This window comes from Bombina bombina, chromosome 2 (genome assembly GCF_027579735.1).
Source record: "Bombina bombina isolate aBomBom1 chromosome 2, aBomBom1.pri, whole genome shotgun sequence".
Taxonomy (NCBI): Eukaryota; Metazoa; Chordata; class Amphibia; order Anura; family Bombinatoridae; genus Bombina; species Bombina bombina.
Window position 1 is genome coordinate 1,007,194,407 of NC_069500.1, and position 17,575 is coordinate 1,007,211,981.

General features: G+C 40.4%; 1 protein-coding gene across 1 annotated transcript in view; it reads right to left on the reverse strand.

Moving 5' to 3' along the window:
- Positions 1-331: 331 nt before the first annotated feature.
- Positions 332-17,575, reverse strand: part of LOC128649980 (bifunctional heparan sulfate N-deacetylase/N-sulfotransferase 4) — a 904,342-nt gene continuing 887,098 nt past the window's right edge. Inside the window, exon 13 of the mRNA XM_053703589.1 lies at positions 332-551. Within this exon, the coding sequence (XP_053559564.1) occupies positions 432-551 (120 nt within the window). The 3' untranslated portion in view covers positions 332-431. The remainder of the gene's footprint in view (positions 552-17,575) is intronic.

A 17,575-nucleotide genomic window follows, 5' to 3' on the forward strand; every position in this document is an offset into this window, starting at 1 on the left:
AAAATGTACATGGCTTAAATCACATGATAGTATAACCAACCTTGAAATCCACTGCAATCTATTCCTCTTGTTTGCTTTGGTTCGTTCTGTACTGTATGTTGCATTAAATGAAGATTTTCAATCCTAATAGTGTTATTGGAAGTCTCTGCTTTATCAAAGGAAATGGCTGAAGGAGGAGTCCCATGATAAATGAATATATTACCTCGTATATTGTATTATATATCAACTGATTGCTGGGAGCTGACAAACTGATAATAGTAAATGTCAGCACGTGCATATTTAAAAGTTCTTGATTTTGTGAGTTAAACAGAGGCTCATTATTGATAATCATAAGTGTGCGGGAATAGGATTTTTTTAATATATATATATATTTTTTTTTATAGTTAGGAAAATAAAACTCTGTAAAAGTGTAATAGTCCACGACTCCAATGCTATCTCACTTTCTGTAGTTCTTGTCTAAGCCATGAGGGTAAGGGTTGTCCCAGTCTGTGTAGCAGTTTGGATAGTTCAATGTTGTGGTCCCGATAATAACTTGAAAGAAAAGCTCTAGACTGGAAGAATAAAAAAAATGAGATTATTTGTTTTTAACTTTTTTGTTACTGCACTATTGTTTCTACATTGACTGAACACATAAAAAAAAACAGCTATACTGCAACAGTTACAATTATTTTCTATTTTATCTTAATTAAAGGAATGTGAAGCCAATTTTTTTTCACAATTCAGATAGAGCATGCAGTTTTAAGCAACTTTCTAATTTACTCCTATTATTATCAATTTTTCTTTGTTCTCTTGGTATCTTTATTTTAAAAACGCAGGAATGAAAGCTTAGGAGCCGGCCCTTTTTGGTTCAGCACCTGGGTAGTGCTTGGTGATTGGTGGCTAAATGTAGTAAGTAGTACATTAGAAAGTTGCTTTAAATTGCATGCTCTATCTGAATCATGAAAGAAAAAAATTGAGTTTAAGCATGAACAGTCAGTGAATGACCCTAGAGTCATCTCATTTAAATATTTTGGCCTGTGGGCATACTTCAGGAGGGCTTCTGATGACTAGCCGGAAGTCATTGATTACTTCAGAAAGACTCCAGGAAGATCATTCTTTTTGACTAGGGATACTAGAAAGTTTGGATATACATCTGAGAAAAGAGATGAATGGTTTAGGTACATAGATTTCACGATTCAGATAGAGCATGCACGTTTAAGCAACTTTCTAATTTACTCCTATTATGAATTTTTATTTGTTCTTTTGGTATTTTTATTTGAAAAGCAGGAATGAAAGCTTAGGAGCCGGCCCCTTTTTTGGTTCAGCACCTGGGTAGCGCTTGCTAATTTGTGGCTAAATGTAGTAAGGAGTAAGTTGCTTTAAATTGTATGCTCTATCTGAATCGTGAAAGAAAAAATGTGGGTTTCATATCCCTTTATTGATTTTCCGCAGCCACCACAAGAGCACTATGTGGCTCTTGGACATAAAGATCTTAATCAAGGTTGCCTAATGTTTATCCTCAAAGGTTGAAGATATGCCAAGACAAACAGGATTACTTTAGAGACCATCTTGGAGTCATTTGCACATTATCAGACATCATTAGGCTTGTAAAGTCATCAGCTAAGGTAAAACATGCTGGGTGATGACTTTAGAATGATTAGCAGATTACCTTACTGATTAATTCACATGCATGAACAGCCAGTGAATGACTCTATAGTCATCTCATTTAAATATTTCAGCCTGTGGGCATACTTTAGGAGGGCTTCTAATGACTAGTCTGAATTCATCGATTATTTCAGAATAACTCCAGGAAGATCGTCCTTTTTGACTAGGGATACTAGAAATTTTGAACATACATCTGAGAAAAGAGTTGAATGGTTTAGGCACATATGGCTAGATTACGAGTTTTTGTCGGTAAGGCTTGCAGTGCTAAGGAGCATTTTTTTCTCACCACTCACTTAAGACAACACTGGTATTACAGGATTTTACTAACCCGGCGTTAGCCGCAAAAAAGTGAGCGGAGAGCAAATTTAGCTCCACATCTCACCTCAATACCAGCGCTGCTTAAATCAGCGGTAAGCTGGCTAAACGTGCTCGTGCACGATTTCCCCATAGGAAACAATGGGGCTGAGCTGGCTAAAAAAATAAACCCTAACACCTGCAAAAAAGCAGCGTTAAGCTCCTAACGCAGTCCCATTGTTTCCTATGGGAAAATATATTTTACGTCTACACCTAACAACCTAACATGAACCCCGAGTCTAAACAACCCTAATCTTACACTTATTAACCCCTAATCTGCCGCCCCGACATCGTCGCCACCTGCATTATATTATTAACCCCTAATCTGCCACTCCGGACACCACCGCCACCTACATTATACTTATGAACCCCTAATCTGCTGACCCCAACATCGCCGAACCCTACATTATATTTATTAACCACTACTCTGCCGCCCCCAATGTCACCGCAACCTAACTACAATTATTAACCCCTAATCTGTCGCCCCCAATGTCGCCGCCACTATAAAGTTATTAACCCCTAAACCTAAGTCTAACCCTAACCCTAACACCTACCCTAATTTAAATATAATTTTAAATAATCTTAATAAAATTACTACAATTAAATAAATAAATTCTATTTAAAACTAAATACTTACCTATAAAATAAACCCTAAGCTAGGTACAATATAACTAATAGTTACATTTGTATCTATCTTAGGGTCTATTTTTATTTTACAGGCAAGTTTGTATTTTTTTTAACTAGGTAGAATAGTTATTAAATAGTTATTAACTATTTAATAACTACCTAGCAAAATAAATACAAATTTACCTGTAAAATAAAACCTAACTGTAAAATTTTAACCTAAGTTAAAATGACACCTAACACTACCCTATAATTAAATTAAATCCCTAAACTAAATACAATTAAATACAATTAAATAAAATAAACTAAAGTACAAAAAAAACCCCACTAAATTACAGAAAATAAAAAATAATTACAAATTCTTAAACTAATTACACCTAATCTAATCCCCCTAATAAAATAAAAAAGCCCCCCAAAATAATAAAAATCCCTACCCTATGCTAAATTACACATAGCCCTTAAAAGGGCTTTTTGTGGGGCATTGCCCCAAAGTAATCAGCCCCCCCCAATATTACAACCCACCACCCACACACCCAACCCTACTCTAAAACCCACCCAATCCCCCCTTAATATAACCTAACACTAACCCCTTGAAGGTCACCCTACCTTGAGACGTCTTCACCCAACTGGGCACAAGTGATCCTCCAGACAACCAGATGTCGTCATCCGATCCGGGCAGAAGAGGACCTCCAGATGGCCAGAAGTCTTCATCCAGACGGCATCTTCTATCTTCATCCATCCGGAGCGGAGCGGGTCCATCTTTAATCCAGCCGATGCGGAGCATCCTCTTCAAACGAAGTCCAACTGAAGAATGAAGGTTCCTTTAAATGACGACATCCAAGATGGCGTCCCTTCAATTCCGATTGGCTGATAGAATTCTATCAGCCAATCAGAATTAAGGTAGGAAAAATCCTATTGGCTAATGCAATCAGCCAATAGAATTGAAGTTCAATCCTATTGGCTGAATGGATAAGCCAATAGGATTGAACTTCAATTTTTCCTACCTTAATTCCGATTGGCTGATAGAATTCTATCAGCTAATCGGAATTGAAGGGATGCCATCTTGGATGACGTCATTTAAAGGAACCTTCATTCTTCAGTTGGACTTCGTTTGAAGAGGATGCTCCGCTGGATTGAAGATGGACCCGCTCCAGATGGATGAAGATAGAAGATGCCGCCTGGAGGTCCTCTTCTGCCCGGATTGGATGAAGACTTCTGGTCATCTGGAGGTCCTCTTCTGCCCGAATCGGATGAAGACTTCTGGCCTTCTGGAGGATCACTTGTGCCCAGTTGGGTGAAGACTTCTCAAGGTAGGGTGATCTTCAAGGGGTTAGTGTTAAGTTTTATTAAGGGGGGATTGGGTGGTTTTTAGAGTAGGGTTGGGTGTGTGGGTGATGGGATGTAATGTTGGGGGGTATTGTATTTTTTTTACAGGTAAAAGAGCTGATTACTTTGGGGCAATGCCCGGCAAAAAGACCTTTTAAGGGCTCACTTTTTTCAAGACTCGTAATACCGGCGTTAGGCAAGTCCAATTGAAAAGATAGGATACGCAATTGACATAAGTGGATCTGCGATATGCTCGAGTCGCAGACAAAAAGTGAGCAGTACACCTGTACCTGCCAGACTCGCAATACCAGCGGGCGTTAAAAAGCAGCATTGGGTCCCCTCAACACTGCTTTTTAAGGCTAACGCAAGACTCGTATTCTAGGCGATAAATTCTTAAAAATATTGTCTACCTCTAGCTTTCAGGAATAAACATTGTTCACCACCTACTCTTAAAAATGTATTATTTGCTTGTAATCACATGAATCCACCATGTACATATTACTCTTCTTAGATTATGATGATTATTATTATTTTACCATAATAAAACTTTATTTAGAAAATGTATAAAGAAAATTGTACAGTTGTGGAGGTGCAGCTCCTAATGCAGTAGCAGCAACTATAGGATCATGTAAGTTTTTTAGTAAAGCAACATATTAACTCAGTCTTCTTAGATTAAAATCTATAATTGAAAAGAGAAATTGCAAAAAACACATTCAGTGGGAAGGGTTCACTAAACCTTAATAAGGCTGGCAAAGATGCAAGTTATAAAAGAAGTTTGTGTAAGATGACATTTCTACATTTACTAAAACACTTTTCACTCAGCCTTCACCTTTGGGGGTCTATTTATTAATGTGCGAGCGGACATGATACGATGTAGCGTATCATGTCTGCCGCACATTGATAAATGCAGACAGCATATGCTGTCGGCATTTATCATTACACAAGCAGTTCTTGTGAACTGCTTGTGCAATGCCGCCCCCTGGAGATTTGCGGCTATTCGTAGCTTGATAATTCGGCCGCATTGTCTTAACAAAACTTCACTAAAAATTCATTAGGAATGTAATCAAGAAATTTAGTTTATGATTATTTTTTACATTAATTTTTTTATTTGGAAGAATTTCATACCTTGACAGCACATTTAAGTTTCAGATCCTTTCTTATTGAATATGAATAGGTCAGAAAAAATATAGATCAGCAGTGATTCTTTCTTTATTTTAAGCAATATATATTTAAACACAAACATAAAAACACACACTTAGGCATATACTACACTGCATGAGTAATTATGCAATTTCCTATGATGAAGTTGTCAGTAATTTATATTTATAAGTAATATGTCCTTTACACTTTTTTTCCTTTATTTTGCTATATTTAAGAAATATTTATTATCAAAATGTCAAATTATAACTTGTAACTTTGGAAATTTTCCACTGGCATTTTTCATCAGAAAGTAATATTTCTGTCTGTACACATTATTTAGAAAAAAATCTTCAAGATTTCTCATGGTAATTTCAGGAAATGTTGCTGAAACTGTTAATGACATTTTTTCACCCATCCATTTAATTAACGTGCATATTTGCCAAAATTAATATTTACAGCATCTTGAAATACATTAAAGAATTTTATTTTTTACACAATTTTTCCGCTTTCATGGTCAAACTATGGAATGTGGTCATCTTGACAGATTTTCTTCTTTACATTCTCATTTAAAATATAGGGGCCGATTTATCATGGCCCTTCAGGCTCACCAGAAACAGGAGTTAAGAAGCAGCAGTCTTAAGACCACTGCTCCTTAACTTGTCCACTTGCTCTGAGGCGACGGACAGCAATCCGCCCGATCGTATATGATCGGGTTGATTGCAGTGATAGGCACAGACAAAGGCTGTGGTTGACATTTTCCAAATTACAGACCTTACTGAAGGACACCAAGGTACATTTTAAATTAAAAACATTATTTTATAGTGCTTGGTGTTAATATACAGATGCAGATACCACTGATCCTAAAACCAGCCCTCCTCTGGCTATACCCATGTGCCAGTGTCAATACTGTATCATTATATAGTGCTGGGTGTTATTATACTGATGCAGATACCATTGACCCTATAACCATCCCTTGTCTGGCTATACGCATGTGCCAGTGTCACTACTGTGTCATTATATAGCGCTGGGTGTTATTATACTGATGCAGATACCACTGACCCTATAACCAACCCTTGTCTGGCTATACGCATGTGCCAGTGTCTTACTGTGTCTTTGTATAGAGTTGGGTGTTATTATACAGATGCAGATACACATCCAGTATTTCACTCAGACTTTAGTTATTCCATAACTTATCACCCAATATCGCTAGCAGTCTATTGACAAGCCACTAACTTTATTCACACTACATATTTTTTTTTTGTTCCTATTATTCAATCAAAACATATACTAAGGTTGTGGCGGACACTGCAAGGGCTAGTCACGGACACCAGTGTCCGTGTACGGACACCTTGCCTATCCTTGCTGATCGGCCGCGAATCTGCATGAGTGGCATTGCACAAGCAGTTCACCAGAACTGCATGTGCAATGATAAATGCAGACAGCATATGCTGTCGACATTTATCGATGTCTGGCGGACGTGATCGCTACAGCAGATCATGTCCGTCATACACATGATAAATCAGCCTCACAGTATATACCTAGGGAAAATTAGTAAACAGTGATATTTGTGACATGCAGCATTGTCATTTAGTAACCTATACATTTTTTCGTGGACAACTCTGATTCATACATTAGCAATGCATATATAAAACAAACTACCAACTTTGATCCACATATATTGAGCCTTCCAACTCACTGAACTTGGTGAAAGGCTTATATCAAATGTATTGTGGTATTATAATATAGGTACTACTAAAAAAGATGTTACCCATATGCTAAGTCACCTGAAAGTAACGCAGCTTACCTGTTTAATGCTGAATAGAAAATGTCACATAAACATCATATGTAAAAAAAAAGAGGATCTTTTACCTCAAAATTGTCTCTACACATCAGAGTAAATGTTCTATGAACAGTTATTCTTCAGCTACTCTTTTTAATGCCATCTGCTTGGTAAAAATAAGAACTGTCATCTTGTGGGATTTCACCTTATAATCTTCCAGGATTTCACGGTAAGCTTCCTTAAGCAGAAGAGGGAACTAAAGTGAATGTGCCTGCAAATGCCAGATTCACACTGCCTTGCAAGTCCCAGGATAAGCATCTTAATTTGATGTTCATAGTACCTTTACAATGTGAACATTTTGAGGTAAAATATCTTCCATTTTTGCACGGAGATGTTCAGCTGATATTTCAAGTCAGCTGTTTCAAGCATTGCAGCAGTTGGGTAACAGCACACACAATAGTCTAACAGTGCATTGTCTCCTCTACTGGAATTAATTTTCACAGTGTACCAATAACTCACCATTTAATTTTTCTTCTACAGCTTTATTTCATTAATTTACTTATTGCCCTAATGTTCTATGACACAAATAAAATCAGTTTATATGTTCAAATAGGTTATTACCGCTCAACTCTCCTTACTAGTGACAGCAAGGAATACTGCTCCTGTTGTTTCACCGCCAGTCCCTACTCCTAGTACTGCAACTTCTTCCTCTGCTTCTGAAAGTATACTTCAGATACCTTTGCCTGACAAGTATGAAGGTATTACTGATTGCAGGCTGCACTTCCACAATGATCCTCACACCTTTCATTCCCACCACTTTTATTATTTAATTACTGAAAGTCAAGGCCCTAGCCTGGGTCTCTCCCCTTTTGGAACAGAACACTCCACTCCTGCATGATGCTGATGATTTCATTTCTGCATTATCTTCTGTCTTTGGAACTTCTGGCCGTACCTCTGCTGCAGAATTTTCTCTCCTGGACCTCCATCAGGGCAATAGAACTGTGGCATAATTTGCCATTGAGTTTTGCACCTTGGCACTTGAAACCACTTGGGATGGCAGTGCTCTCAAGGCAACCTTTAGGGGGGTCTGCATGAATGCATCAAAGATGAACTCACTTATCGTGATATTCCTTCTTCTTTGGGTGACTTTATTATGCTTTGTATCAGTCTGGACTCTCGCTTTCAGGAGAGACAAGCCAAGAGAGACAGAACAAGAAGGGTCCCTCCCGTCCTCCTATTCATCCGGTTTTGGCAGTATCCTCTACCCCCTCAGCAGCTCCAGTTACCTCAGTGGAGGAATCCATGGATCTCTCCCCCTTCAAACATTCAGATTCTGAAAGACAGAGAAGAAGGAGACTGAGACTATGCTTTTATTGTGGGTGCAACACCCACCAACTAAAGGACTGTGACATTCAGCCAGGAAAAGCCAATGCTAAGGGGATAACATAGGGGTACCTCTAAGCATGATCTCTACTAAATCCCCTCACTCCTCTCAGATCCTGGTACCTGTTACCTTTACCTTCCTTCAGAATACTGTCTGAAGCCACTGAAGCCTTCATTCATTCAGGGGCAGCTGGAAACTTCCTGGATCACTGTTTCATGATTCAAACTGTTTTGTCTCTTTAGCAGAAAAGACACTGTCTCAAAATAACTACTCTGGATGGCACCCCCCTTGGTTCAGGGTTGATCCATTTTGAGTCAGAACCCCTAACCCTGCATGTGGGAATCCTTCATACTGAACAGCTGCAGTTCCAGGTCATTCATTCCCCAGTACAGCCTGTCATCCTTGGTCTTCCTTGGCTTTGGGTACACAATCCACAGTTCGACTGGGCTGAGGGACAACTGGCCTCCTGGGGTACCTCCTTTTTCCACTCCTGCCTTGCTAAAGTCACTCCTCTGCTCTGCATCCCCATAGCCAGTATACAGACTCCTCCAAACCTTCCTTCAGTATATGCAGACTTTGCAGATGTATTTGAGAAAAAAGCAGCTGAAGTGCTGCCACCCCACCGTCCTTATGACTGCAAGATCGACCTCTTTCCCAAAGCCCCACTACCTAAAGGGAGGACTTATCCACTCTCCAAAGCTGAAACCAAACCCATGTAGGAGTACATTAAAGAGAACCTAGCTAAAGGTTTCATTTGCCCTTCCTCCTCTCCTGCTGGGGCAGGCTTCTTTTTCATCAGTAAGAAAGATGGTGGGCTCAGACCCTGCATCGACTACAGGGCCTTGAACAACATAACTATCAAGAATCGCTATCCCATTCCATTGATCACTGAACTGTATGACTCGCGAACAAGAAGGCGGATGCCCTTTCCTGTAAGTTCCCTCAATCAAGTGACTCCTCTGAAGCTCCTATTGAACACATCGTACATCCCTTCTGTGTGGTTGCTCAACTAAATACCAACCTTCTGCAAAGATTGCAACATGCCCAGTCTAGTAAACCTCCTGGAGCCCCCGTAGCCTTCTATATCCTCTTTGTACCTCTGAACCTACGCACCCATGTGCTATCCTGGGCTCATGATAGTAAACTCTCAGGACATCCTGGTTTGACTAGAATTTTAAAGCGTCTTTCCCAACATGTATGGTGGCCTACTATGAAGTCTGACGCTCAGGATTATGTGAATGCCTGCACAACTTGTGCTGCCAACAAGATTCCCTGATCCTTGCCTCCTGGCTTGCTCCAACCATTGTCCATTCCCAAATAACCATGGACACACATAACAATGGACATCATTGTGGACCTTCCTCCTTCTAACCACCATATAGTTTTCTGGGTTGTGGTGGATCACTTTTCCAGACTGGCTCATTCTGTACTCCTAACCAAACTGCCTTCTGCCCAAGAATTAAAGTCTCTTTTTCTCTTGCATGTGGTACGACTTCATGGCATTCCTGTGAATATTGTTTCCGACAGAGATCCACAGTTCATCTCTACCTTTTGGAGAGCCTTTTGTAAGTTGATTGGAACCACTGTTTCCTTGTCTTCTGGCTACCATCCTCAGACCAATGGACTAACAGAGAGAGTAAACCAGGATCTTGAAGTCTAGCTTAGAGCCTTTGTCAACGCTCACCATACCAACTGGTCTGAGTTGTTACCCCTAGCTGAGCTGGCAAGAAACACTCATTGGCACTCTTCTCTTCGATGTTCTCCATTTCAAGCCGCAGCAGGGTATCAGCTTTGTGTCTTCCCTCTTTCTGCTCTGTCCACTGGGTTTCCTGCTGCAGACCGACACATCACTGGACTCACCACTCATTGGCAACATATTCACTCTCAGTTAAGTTCAGCTATTTGTAGATATAAAAAGTTTGCTGATTATCATATAGCTTCTGTACGTGCAATCCCAGTGGGTGAACGTGCTTGGGTCTCTACTCGACATATTCGTCTATGTCAACCCTGTCACAAATTGGAGCTTAGGCTTATCAGCCCTTACAAGGTCCTGAAAAGATTGTCTCCTGTTGCCTACAAAGTGGCCCTACCCAAGACCCTGTGCATACACCCAGTCTTCCACATCTCACTACTCAAGCCTTACATTAAGAATAGATATACCTGGCTCTAAGCTCATCCTCCTCCACTCCTAGTCCATGGTGACACTGAATATGAGGTGGCTAAGATCCTGGACTCCAGATACAGGTGAAGACAACTGCAGTATCTGATACACTGGAAGGGTTACTCTGTGGCAGATCGTTCCTGGGTTCTTGCCCGTGATGTGCATGCTCCATCTTTGGTCTCCAGGTTCCATGCTGCTCATCCTCTGAGGCCGGCTCTAGTTCCCAAAGGGAACCCTTGAGAAGGGGGCTATGTCACGCCTCGCCGCTCTAGCTGTTGCTAGGGGCACAACGTCTCCTTCCCTGCTTGATGCCAGGGGCTGTGTCGGGTCCAGATGTGTGCGGTGCTGACGTCATTTCAGCACACTCCTCTCTCTCAGATGCCGATCTGGATTCCTCTGGCACCAATCCTGAGCCTATGTAAGTTGCTCAATAGCGATCTATCACTGCCCAAGTATAGTGTGTTACTTTGTGTGCTCCTGGGTGTGAAAGATCGTTACTCTGTATTGCATTTATGTGTTTGAACCCTGCTTGTCTGACTACTCTGCCTGTTGTACCCCTGAATTGCTGAATTGATATACTGCTGCTGAACTCTGCCTGTCTGACCACTCTGCCTGTTTAACCCCTAAATTGCTGGATTGATATACTGCTGCTGAACCCTGCCTCTCTGACTACTCTGCCTGTTCAACCCCTATTATTCTGGATTGCCTCTTTATTGCCGAACCCTGCCTGTCTGACCATTCTAGTGGTGTGCCCTTGGACTGCTTTACCATTGTCAAACCCTGCCTGCCTGACCATTCTAGTGGTTTGCCCTTTGACTGCTTTACTTGCCAAATCCTGCCTGTGGTGAGTGCCGCCCTCCTCATCTTACTAACTTTCTCTGTTCTGAGATATCCCTTTCATTCCGGCTTGAAGTCGGGATAACAAGACTACTGGCTGAGTTTGGTCTGATAGAGGAGTATCCCATGAACGTTACAGTTTGATCCCTATAAATGTTTTGCTGTACTCTGCATTTGTTTATAGCGCTACGGAATCTGTTGGCACTCTACAAATAACCGATAATAATAATAATAATGCATAGCTTTAAAAAAAATGACTAGAAAATATAACCCGAACATCTCTATGTAAAAAAGGAAGATATTTTCCTTAAATTTTTTTAAGTATTCACACCCCACTGTAAAGAGACTTTAGTCCCAGGACTTTCAAGGGAGCGGGCGTCTGGCATGTGCAGGCACAGTCATGTTATATTCCTATTTAGTTTAAGGACGTTTACTGTGAAATCTCATGAGACCACAGCAAAGCAATGCAAGCCCTCAGCACTGCTAATGCTGGTTGCTAAAAAAAAAATTCAACTTGCAGCTATACTGCAGCTTTAACTGTTCACAGAGCACTTACTCTGGTGAGCTGAATACATTTTTTTTTTTTTATTTTTTTTTTATATAGTTTTTATTATTTTAAAAGATAAATGAACATAAGAGCATCAAAAGCATGTACATACATAACAATAGTACATACATCAGGAATAACAGGATTAACCAGAGGTAGTATTATACAGGGAGTGCAGAATTATTAGGCAAATGAGTATTTTGACCACATCATCCTCTTTATGCATGTTGTCTTACTCCAAGCTGTATAGGCTCGAAAGCCTACTACCAATTAAGCATATTAGGTGATGTGCATCTCTGTAATGAGAAGGGGTGTGGCCTAATGACATCAACACCCTATATCAGATGTGCATAATTATTAGGCAACTTCCTTTCCTTTGGCAAAATGGGTCAAAAGAAGGACTTGACAGGCTCAGAAAAGTAAAAAATAGTGAGATATCTTGCAGAGGGATGCAGCACTCTTAAAATTGCAAAGCTTCTGAAGCGTGATCATCAAACAATCAAGCGTTTCATTCAAAATAGTCAACAGGGTCGCAAGAAGCGTGTGGAAAAACCAAGGCGCAAAATAACTGCCCATGAACTGAGAAAAGTCAAGCGTGCAGCTGCCAAGATGCCACTTGCCACCAGTTTGGCCATATTTCAGAGCTGCAACATCACTGGAGTGCCCAAAAGCACAAGGTGTGCAATACTCAGAGACATGGCCAAGGTAAGAAAGGCTGAAAGACGACCACCACTGAACAAGACACACAAGCTGAAACGTCTAGACTGGGCCAAGAAATATCTCAAGACTGATTTTTCTAAGGTCTTATGGACTGATGAAATGAGAGTGAGTCTTGATGGGCCAGATGGATGGGCCCGTGGCTGGATTGGTAAAGGGCAGAGAGCTCCAGTCCGACTCAGACGCCAGCAAGGTGGAGGTGGAGTACTGGTTTGGGCTGGTATCATCAAAGATGAGCTTGTGGGGCCTTTTCGGTTGAGGATGGAGTCAAGCTCAACTCCCAGTCCTACTGCCAGTTTCTGGAAGACACCTTCTTCAAGCAGTGGTACAGGAAGAAGTCTGCATCCTTCAAGAAAAACATGATTTTCATGCAGGACAATGCTCCATCACATGCGTCCAAGTACTCCACAGCGTGGCTGGCAAGAAAGGGTATAAAAGAAGAAAATCTAATGACATGGCCTCATTGTTCACCTGATCTGAACCCCATTGAGAACCTGTGGTCCATCATCAAATGTGAGATTTACAAGGAGGGAAAACAGTACACCTCTCTGAACAGTGTCTGGGAGGCTGTGGTTGCTGCTGCACGCAATGTTGATGGTGAACAGATCAAAACACTGACAGAATCCATAGATGGCAGGCTTTTGAGTGTCCTTGCAAAGAAAGGTGGCTATATTGGTCACTGATTTGTTTTTGTTTTGTTTTTGAATGTCAGAGATGTATATTTGTGAATGTTGAGATGTTATATTGGTTTCACTGGTAAAAATAAATAATTGAAATGGGTAGATATTTGTTTTTTGTTAAGTTGCCTAATAATTATGCACAGTAATAGTCACCTGTACACACAGATATCCCCCTAAAATAGCTATAACTAAAAACAAACTAAAAACTACTTCCAAAACTATTCAGCTTTGATATTAATGAGTTTTTTGGGTTCATTGAGAACATGGTTTTTGTTCAATAATAAAATTAATCCTCAAAAATACAACTTGCCTAATAATTCTGTGCTCCCTGTATAAAACAATCACATAAAATAAGGAACACAAGAGAGAGAATGCTGGATGTTTGAGTCCATGTTCGGTGTCTGTTGGTCAATGATCTTATTCCCACCTCTCCATGGGAGGGTGCAAAAGTCCATTTGTTGTGGAAAAAAGACCCATATTAACCCATATAAGTCAGCAAACTCCATAGTGTATAGAGGTTTCATCATCATAAATGTTCATACCAAAATTATAGCTTAAACATAGAATATGACAATCAGAAATGTTAACCAGATTATACATAGAAAAAAAAAAAGGAACTGTGTCAAGCTATCCAAAAAGGAGAAGAAATAAATAAAAAAAAAAAAAAAAAGGAGGGAGGTATACACCGACAAGGGATATGAGCGGGAGAGATTGGGAGGGTTCAGATAAGGGAAAGGAAGGGGGAATGGGCAGGAGGATATTAGTAGCAACGGCTACAACTAACCCGAGGAACCTAAAGTCCCCAAAGTGTTTGTAGGGGGAATTACTCTGGGCGAAGTGCCCAAATTTGGGACTGAAGGTCTGTGGACCCGTGGACATGGGAGACATAGGACTCCATTCTTTTAACAAAATCCAGTATGTCCATCACCTGTTCCCATGAAGGGACAGTGCGTTGCAGCCACATACGAGCTACAGCTAATTTAACAGCTAGAAATAGGTAAATACAGAATAATTTCTGAGGTAGAGTCAATTTCCTAGGCAAGATGTGGAACAGGCATGAACTAGGGGACAGAGGTAAGTGGATATTCCCTGAAGAGCAGTATCGGATTGATTTTTGCCAAAGCGGCTGAATCTGACTGCAAGACCACCAAATATGTTGGGGCGTTCCCAACTCCTCGCAGCCTCTCCAACATTTGGGTCAATTGACTGCCGAGATTTTAAACAAACGGATAGGAGTCATATGCCATTGTAGCATAACCTTGAGAAATAACTCGTACAGGGTTATGCAGTGTATAGCTTTCTTGGTTAATTGGACAGCCATCCGCCATTGTTGTGGCTCGTTTGAAACCATCAGGGAAGATTCCCATCGCCGTACTGGAGGGGATTTATAGAAAACTGGAGGCTTCATGAGTGTAAGATACGAGATGGACAGAAGTTTACCGGGGGATGTCATAGAATCCCAGCGAACTTCCCAAGCGGTTTTAGACCTCAGTGGGCCCGCACCAAAACCCCACGAGAGGAGAAGGCTACGTAGTCTCCAGAATTCAAAGTGCAATTGAGGAGGTGGATTAAACTTCCGAAGAAAGTCCTGGTAGTTTAGTAGCTTATCCCCTGCATAGAAATCTGCTATTCTAGTCAAACCCAAAGCGAGCCATAAGTTGGGATGGGAGTCTGGCAATGACAATAGCAGCCCCCTAAGGGAATGCGATGGTGAGGGATGCGGCGCTACGGTCGAAAGGTTGCGAACCTTATCCCAAAACTGCAAATTTGATTTGACAATAGGATTAGTCAAGAGGGCTGGCGTCCTAGAGTGTCTAGGGATCCACACCAGATCTTGTAGGGTGAATCCAGCCGGGAGGGATGCTTGTTCAATCTCTGCCCATCGACTCTCCAACGGCAGCTTCCATTGGGTTACATGAGAGAGTCTGGCAGCCTCATGGTATTTTAGGATATTGGGGGCAGCCGCCCCACCAGCCAGAAGAGGTTGTTGTAGAATATTAGTAGCAAGTCTCGGAACCTTATTGCGCCAAATGAATTTGTTACATAGCTGTTGGAATTTGTAAATTGTAGATCTAGGAATCGGGATGGGTAGGGAGCGGAATAGGTAGGTAAGCTTTGGTAGGAGGCTCATTTTGAAGGCCGCGATTCGACCCAGCCATGACAGTGACGGGACATTCCAAGTGTCGGTCGATTTTTCAATAGTTGACAATAAGGGATTGAGCTGAATACATTTTGAGGTAAAATATCTTCACTCTTTACATAGAGATGTTCAGGTGATATTTTCATGTCAGCTCTTTTTACAGTTATGCTGCATCACAAGTGATTTAGCATATGAGGTATTTTTTTCCCTTCCAGGCTGTGGTGAATCACTAGAGTAATCTACACAGAAGATCACCATTACTATTTTGGTAGAGTTGTTACCTTCACAGCCTTGCAGTATGGTCTTATAGGTATCCTCTACTTGACCATAATTATGAGGATAAAACAAAACATACCGAAATACAAGAGGAGGTAAATAGAGTTTGAGCCCAGATGATACATGCTTTATTTCAAAGCTAGGACGAGTATTTATAAGTAAAAACAAACAGTGTTATACTATGTTTTCCAGATAACCAGCTATTTTTCATTGTGTCTATAGTTCTTGTCTTCAGATTTCTTATTGGCTAGATGTGTTGTGCAGCAATCGGCAGCTTTATACAGTACAGGAATGCACTACATTTACAAGAATTGCACATTCAAATCAGATGTGATTAGTGAACAACCCAGTGATGTTTTTTTAAATAAATACTTTTTTCCAGCCAGGAGGGGTTTTCCATTATAAATGGAGGGCATTTCGATTTAATAAAAATTAGAAAGAGCCTTATTAGAAAGAGCCCCGAGTCTAAACACCCCTAATCTCACACTTATTAAACCCAAATCTGCCGCCCCCGACATTGCCGACACCTACATTATACTTATTAACCCCTAATCTGCTGCCCCCAACATCACCGCCACCTACCTATACTTATTAACCCCTAATCTGCCACCCCCAACATCGCCGCCACTATACTAAATGTATTTACCCCTAAACCTATGTATAACCCTAACCCCCCTAACTTAAATATAATTACAATAAATCTAACTAACATTACTATAATTACCTACATTATTCCTATTTAAAACTAAATACTTACCTATAAAATAAACCCTAAGCTAGCTACAATATAACTAATAGTTACATTGTAGCTAGCTTAGGGTTTATTTTTATTTTACAGACACGTTTTATTTATTTTAACTAGGTACAATAGTTATTAAATAGTTATTAACTATTTAATAACTACAAAAGTGCCTGTAAAATAAAACCTAACCAAAGTTACAATAACACCTAACACTACACATAATATACATTTACTAAATAAAATACAATTACCTAAATTAAATTAGCAAAAGTAACCCCCCCACTAAATTACAGAAAATAATAAACAAATTACAGATATTTAAACTAATTACACCTAATCTAATAGCCCTATCAAAATAAAAAAGCCCCCCCCCCCAAAAAAAATACCCCCCCCTAGCATAAACTAAACAATCAATAGCCCTTGGAACAGCCAATAGAATGCAAGCTCAATCCTATTGGCTGATAGGGTCAGCCAATAGGATTGAACTTCAATCGTATTGGCTGATTGCATCAGCCAATAGGATCTTTTCTACCTTAATTCCAATTGGCTGATAGAATTCTATCAGCCAATTGGAATCTAAGGGACGCCATCTTGGATGACATCACCTTAAGGTACCTTCATTCGTCGGGTAGTCGTCGGATGAAGAGGATGCTCCACGTCTAATGTCTTGAAGATGGACACACTCCGTGTCCCATGGAGGAAGATAAAAGATGCCGTCTCGCCGCTTCCTTGAGGATAGATATCCGGTCTTCAGAACTGTAAGTCGATCTTCAGGGGGTTAGTGTTAGGTTTTTTTAAGGGTGTTTTGCGTGGGTTTTATTTTTAGGTTCGGGTTTGGGCTTGCAAAAGAGCTAACTGCCCTTTTAAGGGCAATGCCCATCCAAATGCCCTTTTCAGGGCAATGGGGAGCTTAGGTTTTTTTAGATAGTATTTTATTTGGGGGGTTGTTTGTGTGGGTGGTGGGTTTTACTGTTGGAGGGGTTGTTTGTAATTTTTTTTACAGGTAAAAGAGCTGATTACTTTGGGACAATGCCCGCAAAAGGCCCTTTTAAGGGCTATTGGTAGTCTAGTTTAGGCTAGGGATTTTTTTATTTTGGGGGGCTTTTTTAATTTTGATAGGGCTATTAGATTAGTTGTAATTAGTTTAAATATCTGTAATTTGTTTATTATTTTCTGTAATTTAATGAGGGGTTTTGTACTTTAGATAATTGAATGTAATTTAA